Genomic DNA, 12768 nt, shown 5'->3' on the forward strand with positions numbered 1-12768 from the left:
ACTACCACAATTCAGCAAGAAACAACTCTCAAAGAGCTTAGAGCACTTGCGTAGCAAACATGATGGTTGTCACCGCGGATTTATCACACAACCACCAACTCCAAGAGCACAAGTTTTAATAAATCAATCATCTAGCCCGAGCTGGCACTGGTGAAATGTGATGCTTACATTGAAGAACAGGAAAGAAAATGTAATATCGGCAGAAAGACTGAAAATTGACTTTAATAACTTGCAAAATTAGAAAAAAAATAATAAAAAAAAAGTTAAGGAGATACAGGGAAATGAGATAGTGCAGAGAGACATCTACCAAAAGTTTGGTACGCCCAATCTCTCTCTTGGATAAGATAATGGATTTTCTAGACAAAGCAAATGCAGTACACAACATGGAGTGTGTCTGATATAATTCTGTATGAGAAATTTAAAATGTAGCTGTTAGAAGTAGGGAGTTGTATGAGCGAGTACAGAAATGGCAAGTGATCAAATGACAGCATTTGAGTTCGAAGGGAGACAAATGGGCTCAAGGGAGTTTATTAACACGGTTGTTTAGAACCCAAATTGAGAATAATTTTATGCAAGATTTTAATTAAAACCCCGGGCAGAAAACACAGGATTGAGCCATCAAAGTTTGCTGATGACAAAAAGCTGAGTCACACTGTCATTACAGAAAAGGATCCTATCTATCTCCCACAGGAAAGCTGGGAGATTGTGGACTGGAGCACTGGAACTAGGCATGGGAGGAAAATACCCTGACTGTGGCTATCAGCAGCTGAGCAATCAAGGTTATTTGCAGCTAAGGTGATCATAAAAACCCATAACCTCCGCTGGAGCAGTGTGTACAGCTTTCATCACCTAGATCCAGGAAAGATAAATTCAGCTTGGAAAGGGAGCAGCAAAAGGATAGCAGAGTGCTGAGGGGAAAGGAGTTTATCTCATGGGACAAGCCTCCCAGAGCCTAGCAGAATGAAAGCTGTGGTGAGATATGATCCCTCTCTATAAATATCCAGGGATATAAGCAGTGGAGAGCGAGAAGAACTGTATGAGCTGGTGGACAAGATCACTCTTAGAAAAAAAATTACAGCTAAAAGGGACATAAATAAATATAGACAGAAATGTATTGAAAGACTGTCACAGGAGTTAGATGGTGAAACAGCTTCCCAAGAGAAGTGCACAAAAGCCCTTGATCTGTTTTTACGTGGAGACCAAAACATTTATAAAAGAGATTGTCTGAACTAACATCTGCAATTGCAGCAACCTTCTCTTCCCAATCCCAGAAGACCTTTCTCATCCAAACTTTTATCTTCTGCCATCAGAAGAGATCACATCTTGAGAAAGCCCCCAGCAGTAACAGCGGAGAATCTTGTTCCATGGGGTGGAAAAGGGACCGGGTATCACATTTCACAAGCATCCATTTCCCAGTCTGCTGTTATTGTAACTACACGGAGTTTAATCAAACTAAGCTGTTAGAAGGAGCAAGCGGGAAACGAAACCAATAGAGACAGAATCCTCCTAAGAGAGCAGCAAGGCTCTCAGAAACACTTGGTGAAGACAACAGATTTGGCAACATCACCTATCTACCTGGTCCAGACTTATTTTCCAAGGCTAGAGGTTTGTATCAAAGGGGACATTACACACTAACCATGAGACATTAAGGAGGGCTGAGGCAGGGAGTGAGCAATAACGTAAGGCAAAACCAGGAGAGACAGTAAAAAGGAGGAGGCAGAAAGTTTCTTTGCTGGCAGAAGAACTTGAAACGTAGACAGTTTTCTTTTTCTGAAAGAAGAGGAAGATCCCGTCTTTGCAACTCTAATTGCTGGATTTTCAATAAAGAACATGAGGATCAAGTTCGTGGGCCTTTGCTTATCCCAAGGTGGCAACGTGGCACAAGGACAGCGGCAGGTGCTCGGGAAGGGAAACAAGCAGCCCCGGAGAGTTCGGATTTAGTGGGTAAAACGTTTGGCTGCCACTTCACGAATGAGTTATCCCATCTCTCCTGGCAAGGGCTTAGAACAAACGTCAAACCATCCTCGGCTCTTTGACATCTTTATATTGCTGCTCATTATGGGTTACTTCTCACTGCACAGATGGATCTAATTATTACCTCAGGGGTAAATATTCGCTCAGGCACACAAGGAATAAGGCAGGTTACTCCCCGTCTGGGCCTCTAATCCCATTATCAGACACCTCCTCAGCATCGTTAGCCTAAAGAACATAAAATGAAACACCAGGGGAAAAAATGCCAGTGTATTTCCAGTAATGAGAAGCATGGACAGGAGAGGGAATAATTTCTCTGAGTCACAGTCCCCACCCAAATCACCGAAATATCTCTATGCAGAGACATTTCAGATTGACTGAGCTCGATTTTCAGCCCGAAAACATTCCTATGTGTAAATCCCAGCACAAAAAGCCAACTTGCGCTATTCGGGTGGCTGTGACTCGGGCCACCCGCCCTTCCTGAGGTTTGCATGGAGATGATGCCGCACATCACTTGTCTGCAAGGGACCTGTCCCTTCAGCCTGGGAAGTCTCCAGACCCGCTCTCCTCCGCTCATCCCACATCTAGCCAGGGACGGACGTGGCTCCGGAACAATGGGAATAATTGTTTCACCCACGGAAAACAGCTGCGATGTGGCAGCTCGCGGTTTGGGAGCAGACGCGGGCGTGTGAGCGTTGAAGGCCTGGGAGCACGGGTGGATCGCGGCGCAGAGCGTCAGCAATCCTGGAAGACACGACGCCCCGGCTGCCGCAGCCTGCGGGGCTTCCTGCGAGCGCAAGACCATCGGCGAACAGGGCAGACGCTGCAAGGCTCCAAAGCAGAGCAAGAATTACAGGTAACCTGAGCTACCAGGAGAAGGAGGGAAATTCCCATCACTCGTGGTGGGACCTTAGATTAGCGGTGCACATGCATGTATGAGCGTTGGTGCTCTGCGAAGCCCCAAAAATCTGCAGGGTTTGCCCAAAAGATCTGCACAGTTTGCTTGTATCCAGCAGTCTCAAGGAAGAAGCCCTGTTGTTTTCATGACAGTTTAAGCCTCTCTTTTTTTCTATGACTATTTCAAAGAGTATTGTTATAATACCATAATTAGGAGGTGACACTGCTGGAACAGCCACCCAAGCCTTCTGGCTGTGACGGGAAAGGATGCTGCCGAAAATTTTCTCCTACTAGATCGGTTCTTGCATAAATTCTAGGAAGTAACAGACTTAAGTGCATGTTAGAGCAGCTCTCAAACCTGTCCTGATTTAATTCACTTGCTGCAATAGCCTCTCTGAGACCTTGCAGGGGTGCAGGATCTCTTGCATATAGGTCTGCCCTAGCCAACTCCAGTGACTCATTGCAGGCAGGTCTGCAAGGCACTCGGAGACCGAACTGGCCCACTTGGTATCACAGCCCTAGTGTTACTAATGAAGGTTTTGCTTTAGCTCAACCACGAGCTGGGTTTGGGGGCCAGAGGGGTGACAGGATAGTGTGGTGAGAACAGTGAGGTCCTTGGTGTCCAGGAACTTGTTGTAACACTTGCCACCTGACAAAGACACCAGCTACTGTTCAGGAAAAGCTTTTACAGGCCTTAGATGGGAAGCGTAAAAGGCATGAAACATTTGACTGTTGTTTTATTGAGAAGGGTTTGGTTGCTTGGTTTTATGCAAATATTGGAAGCACTTGCCCAAGGGGGACCATGGTTCCTAAGCCTTAGTTAGTGCTCTGGCATGCTGCTCAGCAGCCTTCTTCCTCAGGAAATTTTGGCTTCTGCAATTCCTTTTCAAAAAATTTGTTTCTCATTAATCTCTGGCAGGGGGAACCTCCCGCTTGCACGCAGGAAGGTGGGCTGCCCAGGACCAGGCTGATTTCAGGAGCCTGTCTCCATGAGTAACTCTGTTGGTCTCAACTGTTTGGCAGAACAAGAGCTCCAGTGTTTCCAGCTTGTAACGGACATGTCAGAACAGCCCAGAGGGGATAACTCTCTCCACCGGCAAGAACCGAGCCGTACACCTCTTCCCCCTCGGCACCTCTGGACCGCGCATCTGTAAGGAGCTCCTTCCTAGCAGTTACTACTGTGCTGAGGCATAGCTGTTCCAGGGATTCGGGACAGCGTGTTCGAGGAGATGAGCAACAAGGCAAGAGACTGGAATTGGGGGAAAGCCTAGCAATGACACGGTATCTGCTTAGGAAGAAAACAGAATACACCTTTTTCTGCTAGGGAAAAGCGTCTTTAGATTTCCAAAGGCTCCAGATCCCTGCATCAAAAATCATCCTCAGGAACCTTAGGACTTATGAGTCTAAGGAAAGTATTTAGTTACGGTTTCCCAGAGCAGAAGACAAGCAATAGTTTTTTTGGAGGAGGGTCATTTTAACCAAATCTCACTAATTTGGGAGATCTGAACTGTAACAACTATACATTTGAGATATCATTCTCATCAGCAGGAAGGCTGCTGTGCTCAAAGTCAGATTTGTGCCCCCAAAACCACCTATTCTTCAGTTTTCCTTTCAGTAAAACCCAGTAAATCCTGCCTGACGGTCCTATACCTTGGGACGGAAGCAGAGCGTGCAAGATGCCCACCTCAACACGTGAGATTCCAGTAGACTAGGCTTCAACAAACTGGTGGCTTCATTAAGATAGAAATTTGGACCCAAATCTTGAATTCTAGCCTAAATTCACTCCATCTTTTCTTTACTCAGGTATGTTTTAATTTATACAGCGTAAAAGGAAATTTGTGAAATATCTTTCACTATCCCTGCGTGTGCAGTTAAACTCCAGATAAATCTCCCTCTCTACACAACCACAGCTTGCTTTCATTTTGTCATTTCAACAAAATTATTTTTCCCTGGTTCTTATTTTTCATGTAGTTTGCTGCAGTAAGGCTTTTCAGTGTTAGCTTTCCATTTTTTCCTTCTCCCTTCTTTTTTCACTCATTCCGTTCTTTCTGCCCTTTTCCATTTGCTTCTGAAGATTATAGTGAGGAAGGAGAACTGAAAGCTCATCCGAACCCCTGATTCCTTTTCATTTGCCTGGAGTTAAATGAATACATTTTCTTTCTTTCTTTTTTTTTTTTTTTTTTTTTTTTTGGAAAGGACGAAAGCCCATTCATCCTTGCTGGGACCTGGGGGAACTTACCATTTTGCAGGATGAGCTCAGTGCTTTGCAAAATTATCTAAATAGTGGGTACAATAAAAGGTGGGTCCCAGCCAGAACTCCGGATATGAGCACTTTCCATCCCTGTAGGGGAGTTGGGATTTCGACATCAGGGCTTGTTGCTCGCTGTTAGAACTGGAAGTCGAACACCCCTGAACATCAGCAACACTCAAGCCCAAGGGCACATCTCTGATCAGGCTCCTTTGCTATGCGACAAACAGTCCTAGGACAGGGAATTTTGGTGCACAGAACTGTCACTAGCCTTCAAAAAATAAAACTGTCTTCATGACCAGCCCAAAGGAACTTGGAAAGCCCTTTGCTGTCATGCTGTCGACCAAAGTGAAGCCTGTTTGCGTGGACTTGCTGAAAGCTTCCCCATCATTAAGGTCTGGCTCTTTCCAGGACTAATTCATACCCCAGGGTACTGCATCCTGCACCAAAGAGACTATCTTGGCCTCAAGGCATCTGCAGACATTGCCACTCCAGAGCACTGCTGGTAGGGACAGAAGAATTAACCAAGCACCAATGTGGCTTGAGAAAAAAATGCCTGACTTGCACTTCAGCTGAACCTCTGCCTCCTGGGAAAATGATGCTAAGGCCTTGCCAGAAGGTGCCATTTCAGCATTAGGGAGAACTGATAAAACAACATTTCTAAAGTGGGAAATGAGGCTGGGGAAATCCTGGGGGGGGGGGGAATGCAGAGCTGCAATTTTGTCTGCTCACTGGGAAACAAAGTACATGTCTACCCTGACAAGAGGAGCCCAAGCAGCTCAAGACCAACTAAAGGTGGTACTGACGTAACCACAGATCAGGCTTTGGGCAGCCCATCCAACAGGGAGGCCTGAAGGGCCACTTGCAATGCCACCTGAAATGCCACCTTCCATCTGCTCTGGATCTCAGCAGCATGGAGCAAATACACCTCGCAGCCGCAAGAGCTGGGCATCACCGTGGGATCAGAGCCACCTTTAAAAGCTCAACTCTAAGAGTCTAGAAAAACTAGGTTTCTCCAGCCAAACCTTGGCACCCACCTCAGCTCAGTCCAAAGCAGAGGTGTTGCTCAGCTCACTGTGTGTCAGCAGCAAGAAGAAAAAATAAGCGCAATGAAGGGAAGTCTTATAACAGGAGGAACTGGATCACCTGCCTACCAACAGCTGGGATCAACATGGCCAGGTCTACCAGAATTTGTAGGTATTTTCCTCCAGCTGTAAATATAACACAGAACAGACATGTATAAAAAGATTTAGCCAACTATATACATATACATATATACATATATTATCATTTATCCTCTGATGTTCTCTTTCCATCCAGACACAGGCTTTCTGAATGTGCTTTCTATGAACATTCAGGAGGTTATCAGGAAAGTCGGTGAAAGTAATTCAGTGTAAGCAAGTAGCAGACAGCATTTAAGAGAGTGTAAATTTTGCATTTAAATAATTGCACAGAAAGAACAAGATGCAAAGATTGCTACTCATCTAGAGGAGGAACAAAATCATCTTGAATGTCTTATGGACTCATTAAAAACTAGCCCAGACAGCTAGGGTATTGCATTTTTACCCAGATTGACTCATAAATGATTAGAATGGGATTAAGGAAAAAAAAAATCACTGGAACTTTTCCCACCGTAAAGTGAGGTTGAGTCAGAAACAATTATTTTCATCCAAGACACAGGAAGTGTTTTGTAAAACTTGCTTTTACTCTTTGCTACAAAGTGACTAACTGCTTGTGATTTAAAACTGTTCATTCTTGAAATTTCATATTTTCATATTTCTCCTTTTCACTGGATATCACAGAAACATCACGTATCATTTCCTATTTAGGGCTGGAAGGTCATTTCTTCCTTTTTTAATTTTTTCTTTTTTTTTTTAATGTAGATCTGTCAGAGTTTCTCAAATTGGACATTATCTACTGGTTGCCAAATGCAAAAACAAAGAATAAAACCCGAAAAGGTGCATTTTCCATTTTCTGGAACACATTTTGGCTGAAAAAAAATCAGCTATATATTAGAATTACAAATTTTTCCAAAATGCCATGTTTAAAACCTATTTCTAAAAAGTTGCCTGAAAAGCATCTTTGATGCCTTTCTTGTAGGTCAGTTTTCTGTGGTTTTGGAATGATCTGCACACAAAGTTTGATTCAACATACTATTCTGAATTCCAAATAAACCTCTTGCAGACATTTCTGTAAACAAAGTCGTGAAACTCATTAGACAAATTATTTCCAGTAAATTGCCCCCCTCATCCTCCCAGAGCACTACTCCATTTAAGACTTGTGGAAACGTTTTATTTTGAGATAACAGTGCCATTGCGACTATCCAAGAACAATACAGGACAATTACAGATTTCATAGACCATCTAATCTAATTCCTGTATAAACAGGCCATAGGCCTTTTTTTAATTAAATCCCATTGCAAGTCCAACAGATACGGTTGAACTAAAGCACAGCTTTAGAAAAAGAGACATTCACAGATAAAGAATCTGCAACAACATATCGCATCGTAACTCTGGCCAAGCGGACAAGTGCCAAATCCCTGCCCCTCGCCCTTCGCCGTGCCTGTCACCACGACATCTGGGCTCTGCGGAAGCAAAAACAGTTCAAAGACAGACCCATTTCAATGCATTTTACCAGCAGTGGAAAGAGTGTGTGGAAAAGGCAGGCTATGAGCTACAGCAGGGAAGAGGGAAATCTCTTATCCCACTTCCTTCTTTCTGTGACACTTAAAAGAGCAAAATGGCACAAAACGCGTGGCATTTTCAAAGTCTCTTGCAAAGAGGGTTGCCCAAATCTGTGTAATTTGGTTAGATTTAGGTGCAGCAAAGCCGCAGATGCCCTGGAGAGCTGGCTACTGTGCATTAAGTACTCTGTGACATGCAGTGAGCAGGGCAACGCACCATCCTGGCTTCACTGGAGGCAGCTGGAGTTTCGTCACGCAAGTACTACCTGGTGCAGATGCACGCGCCGCTCGAGGCAGAGCTGCACGGAGGCAGATTTGCAAACGTGGCTGAGCAAGAAAAGTGAGGAGGGGAAAAAAGAAATCCTATCCCCTACACTTAACACCCCTTGGGTAGGTCACTTGAGACCTGAGTGCTTCACTTGTTACCTCCAAAATAGGGACGTTGAAGTCGTCTTCTCAAGGTCAAACAGACCCATTTATTAGCTGTCCAGACATACCAGCAGAAGGGAAAGCAATAGAAAATAGCACCACCACCAGTGCTCTAATCCTGCCACGTTCATCTGCTGTCACCCACTGGCAAGGCAGCACTCATACTCCTCACCTACCTGCGCAAGGTGCTACAAGGAAGTGTGCACAGTGCTTCCAGCACAGAAGCATTATGGAAAGTTTGACGACTCCCATTTTCTCCAGGGTTTGACAGAATGAGAAACCTAGCCCAGAAAAGTCTCTGTCTAGCATTCTGAAAGAGAAACAGCAACTGTTGTATTCATATATTTAATTTTTAATTAAAAAATAAAGGTTATCTTAATACATCTTTTGCAGCCTCTGGGCAAAATACACCCTTAACAAGACTTTATGAAACATGATGCACATCTATTCTTGGCACACATCTTAAAAACAAACATGAGCTTTCTTCAGCAACTTCTAAAAATCCATCCTTCTCCCAAAACCCTGAAAACATTTAAATGCTCTTCAAAAAAAAAAAAAAAAAACTACAAAAATTAGACATGGGCCCAAAGCGAAAATCCCAGATCCAAGCATCCCAAAGCTTTTGGAGCAGACTCAAATCCAAACCCTCATCTCATTCACAATTTCACCCTGAGTCACTGCAAATTCACCGATGTGGCATCCAACAACCAAGAGATATGAAATCTGAATGCCAACACGGGTCACTTCAGACACTTTGATCTTTATGCTGGGCCAAAGCAAACCCATGGGTCTAAGCTCTTTCCCACAAATGTTTAAGTTGGGCCCATCCCTAACAGAAATAAGTGCTGGTTACACGAGGAAATGGTGCTGTCAGAGCTCCCCATTTCTTAGGATCTGAGACCAGACTATGTACTCTGTTCATTTGCACTACTTTAAAAGGCAAGAATAAAGTCAAGCGAACACCTCCAACACAGTCATAGCACTACACATCGCCTCCTGCAGTGTGGAAGGCATCCTGGCCTTCTGCTTTATTCACCAGCGGCCGTCTCAGGTTTCTGGACGCAGTTTGCTCTGGAAAAGTGTCCAAGCCTCCATCACCATCCGTGGGGAAGGCTCTAATGCACCGCCGGAGGGACAGATCCTCACTGCTCACCTGGGATGTCTTGTTTCCACCATAGCATGGCTGATTCCCAAAGGCACAAAGTGACCAAGCTTTCAATTCATACACAGGTCTACATTTATATATATATACATATACATACATACATATATATACACACACATATATCTATATATATGTATGTATGTACACACACAATTACATACATATTTAAATATATATATATACACACACACATATATATATATATTTGGTTTGTGTTTTTCTCTTTTCTCTTTTTTACTTTTCTTTTTTCCCTTTTCTTCCCCTTTTAACTTAATGGCGTAGTCTCCTCTGAGGGGGACTCTGGTATATGATCTGGAGTCTCCTCCATTTCCAAAGAAACTCCCGGCTTCTCCTCTGTTGATGTAGGCTCCTCAAGTGCTTGAGATCCCTCCGTCTCCTGACTCTGCGCCTGGCTGTTCATTTTCTCTTCTGCTTCGATTTCCTCTGAGGTGGGAATGGAGTTTTTCTTTGGACGGCCTTTGGGCTTTGTGGGAGCTTCCTGCCCACCCTTCAGCACCTGGAGCGAAGAGATTTGCAGTCAAGATCAATCTGAACTCCACTGGCGTGAGACATCCTTTAGGTAGCAGGATGAGTTCCAGCCTGGACCTCAGAGGCCATCTGTGACTTGGGCACCATTTCAGCCTCATAAAAATGCCCAACATTCATGGAGTGAGTTCACCTATTATTTCATATAAATAAATACAAACAATACTAGGAAGGAGGCTCCAAATTCTGGAGGTCTCTAAGTCAGTTCCTACAGCAGGCCTAAAAGCAGTCCAGGTACCTAGTCCTCAACACTATAAACAGAGAAGGTTTTTATGCAAAATTCAGCTCCTTTTCTGAGGATTTCTTTTATTCAAAGCCCAAATAACAACAGTCATAAACTTCAGCCAGGATTTCCTCTTTCTGCCTGTTCTGTCAGGTCCTCTTTGGCTTCTGAGAGAGTCTTAACCTTTTTTTTCCCCATAACACCTGCATTAGAAGACATGAGACCCATCTAATCTGTGTAGAAGAAAGAGTCTGCCTCTACATTTAATTCCCTCTCCCTTCAAATCATTACTGTAGCACCAGGACACTTCCATCCAAAGGTCTTGCCCCAAACCATCCTCAGATTTGTTTTAAGTGGTGCTAACTTTGGCAGCTCTGGCATATATGCAGAAACGCAGTTCTGATACAGTCCAAAACTGTATCTCCTCTCTCAGGTAGAAATATATAAATTTCTCCACTGAAGAATGTCACAGCATTATGGTTTTCAACAGAATTTACTGGACAGTTGTCCTTTCTAGAAGTATTTTAACTAGAAAAGGCCCATAAAGCTGTGACTTTCTGAAAAAGGTGAAAGATATGAAAAGCAGTAATTAATGACATTAGCTCCTCAAACTGCATTGGTTTCCATAGAGCAATATGATTTTTGGTCTATACATGTAACAAATCCTGTAACCGTTAAGACCACAGAAATGCCAGATACGCAGGAGGAGACTTTTTGGTTCTTCCCCCTGTTCTGTTCCACCATCTTACATCCCATTGCTTCATATTCCTCCTATGCCTCTGGTTCCTATAGCCCACCACATATTTCACAGTGCAAGTTAAAAAAAGAAAAAGAAAAAAAAAACACCAACAGCAAAAAAGTATTTTTCTCAGCAAAGTAAGCAAGAATAAAACAAAATTCTGGTAGAAATGGAACACAGGTCATTGACACTGCACTCAGCTTCAGAACTCATCCCTCTGACCAGTTTTTCAGGACCACGGACAAGTGGTAATGAAACACCTACCATTTTCTTCCACTTCATCCTACGGTTCTGGTACCATGTCTTCACCTGGAGCTGAGTCAAACCCAATGACTGGGCTAAGTCCAGCCTAGGAGACAAGACAGACATTGAAATAAGTTGGCAGAACACAAAAGGAGCCCAGATGTCAAGGCAGCCAACTCAGCTGCTTGCATGTAAGCACATACAATGGTAGGACTACAGAAGAGATGGTTACTTCCTTCTCCAACCTGGTATTTTCAGTTCAGAGAGAAGTGGTAAACCACTGTGTGCATTTAGGATACAAAGATCGATGCTCTTATGGAAGAAATAAGAATATTCTGATGTTCGTTGCACTCTTCTGGGAAACAGCCTACCTCATCAGCTCTCCTTTCTTCTCTGTTACCTCCTCTGAGAAAAGGAGCAAGCCCAAAAGTTTCAGGAGTCTGTCTGCCCTGTTTGAGACGCAAGACCATGGTACTCTGCTGATGTTCCACATCTGCATTTGAAGCAGAGAGCTACGAGCACATAACATCCCTGACAAACAGGTCTAAAGGTGAAGCAAACACATGAGAACCAAGACACCTAGCATCAGTCTGCCTTTGAAACTGTTGATCTTTGTCTCATACTTCATCTTCTCTATCTACATAATGAGGATTAGAATACTTTTTCACTTCCCAGGAAATTATATTGCATCTCAATCTATTAATTTTGAATGAATTCTGCTACTATATGCAATTCAGAAATGCTTATAAATTATTATTTGCATGTTTCGCCTAAGGGTATATGGGGCAAACAGCCCATAAAGCTGATTCATCCTTCACAAATCTCCAAACTGTGGAAATTCATCTGTAACCATTCATTATTTCTATATTAAAATCCAGGATATGAAGCAAATTCAGCCCAGAGTAACCCTTTACCCTACCCCACAGGTGACAGCACCATGCCTTTGGTGGTGTTGTAATGGAGTTGCACAATGGATGCAGCTGGAAGTTCTCGGCAAAGCTGGGCAAGCGCTGTGCCCCACCACGTCATGCAAGACCTGCAGGTGGGACAGCTCAAATGCAGAGTCACATTCCAAGGTGTTCTGAATTGTGAGAACTTTCTGGCAAATATTTCCCAGCCCTCGGATGGGGAAACACATCTGTCAAAGTCAAGTTTTTCATAATAAAACTTGTTTCAGCTGGGCTTCTAGGGCAGTCAGAAGGATTCTTATATTTACAAACACCTACACACCCCACACCAGCCCTCACTCCTCACTCCCTCATGGATTCATGCTTTTCCCTTCTTTGCATTCATTCTGGACCTGCAAGTTCAGTTTGTCTGCTACCTATGCCACTGCACAAAGTTTGTGAGATAGTTCCACTGAGTTGAAGATTCTACGTGCAAAGCACAATCTATCCCACGTGTCATCCCATCATGCTGCACTCCTTTGCTGCTAATAAGCTAAGTGCTTCAGTTGCCCTCCAAGCATTACAATCTTGTATCCAGGCCAAAAACTGCAGGAGTGAACGCAGATAACAACCCATTGCTTCACCAGCATGTTTCCAGCCATGAGTTCACATAGAGAAACACTGCTTAAATAACTCTTGCCTTAGCGTCCATGTCTTATCACACTTGGATTACCTGC

The 12768-nt window shown here is 43.7% G+C and overlaps 1 protein-coding gene across 1 annotated transcript in view; it reads right to left on the reverse strand.

The window, feature by feature from the left end:
* Window positions 1-8559: 8559 nt before the first annotated feature.
* The window catches only part of BARX2 (BARX homeobox 2), a 35151-nt gene continuing 30942 nt past the window's right edge, over window positions 8560-12768 (reverse strand). The window contains exons 3-4 of the mRNA XM_062594580.1: window positions 11166-11250; window positions 8560-9910 (exon numbers count right to left, since the gene is read on the reverse strand). Of these exons, the coding sequence (XP_062450564.1) occupies window positions 9659-9910; window positions 11166-11250 (337 nt within the window). The 3' untranslated portion in view covers window positions 8560-9658. The remainder of the gene's footprint in view (window positions 9911-11165; window positions 11251-12768) is intronic.

Source organism: Rhea pennata, chromosome 24 (assembly GCF_028389875.1).
Source record: "Rhea pennata isolate bPtePen1 chromosome 24, bPtePen1.pri, whole genome shotgun sequence".
Classification (NCBI taxonomy): Eukaryota; Metazoa; Chordata; class Aves; order Rheiformes; family Rheidae; genus Rhea; species Rhea pennata.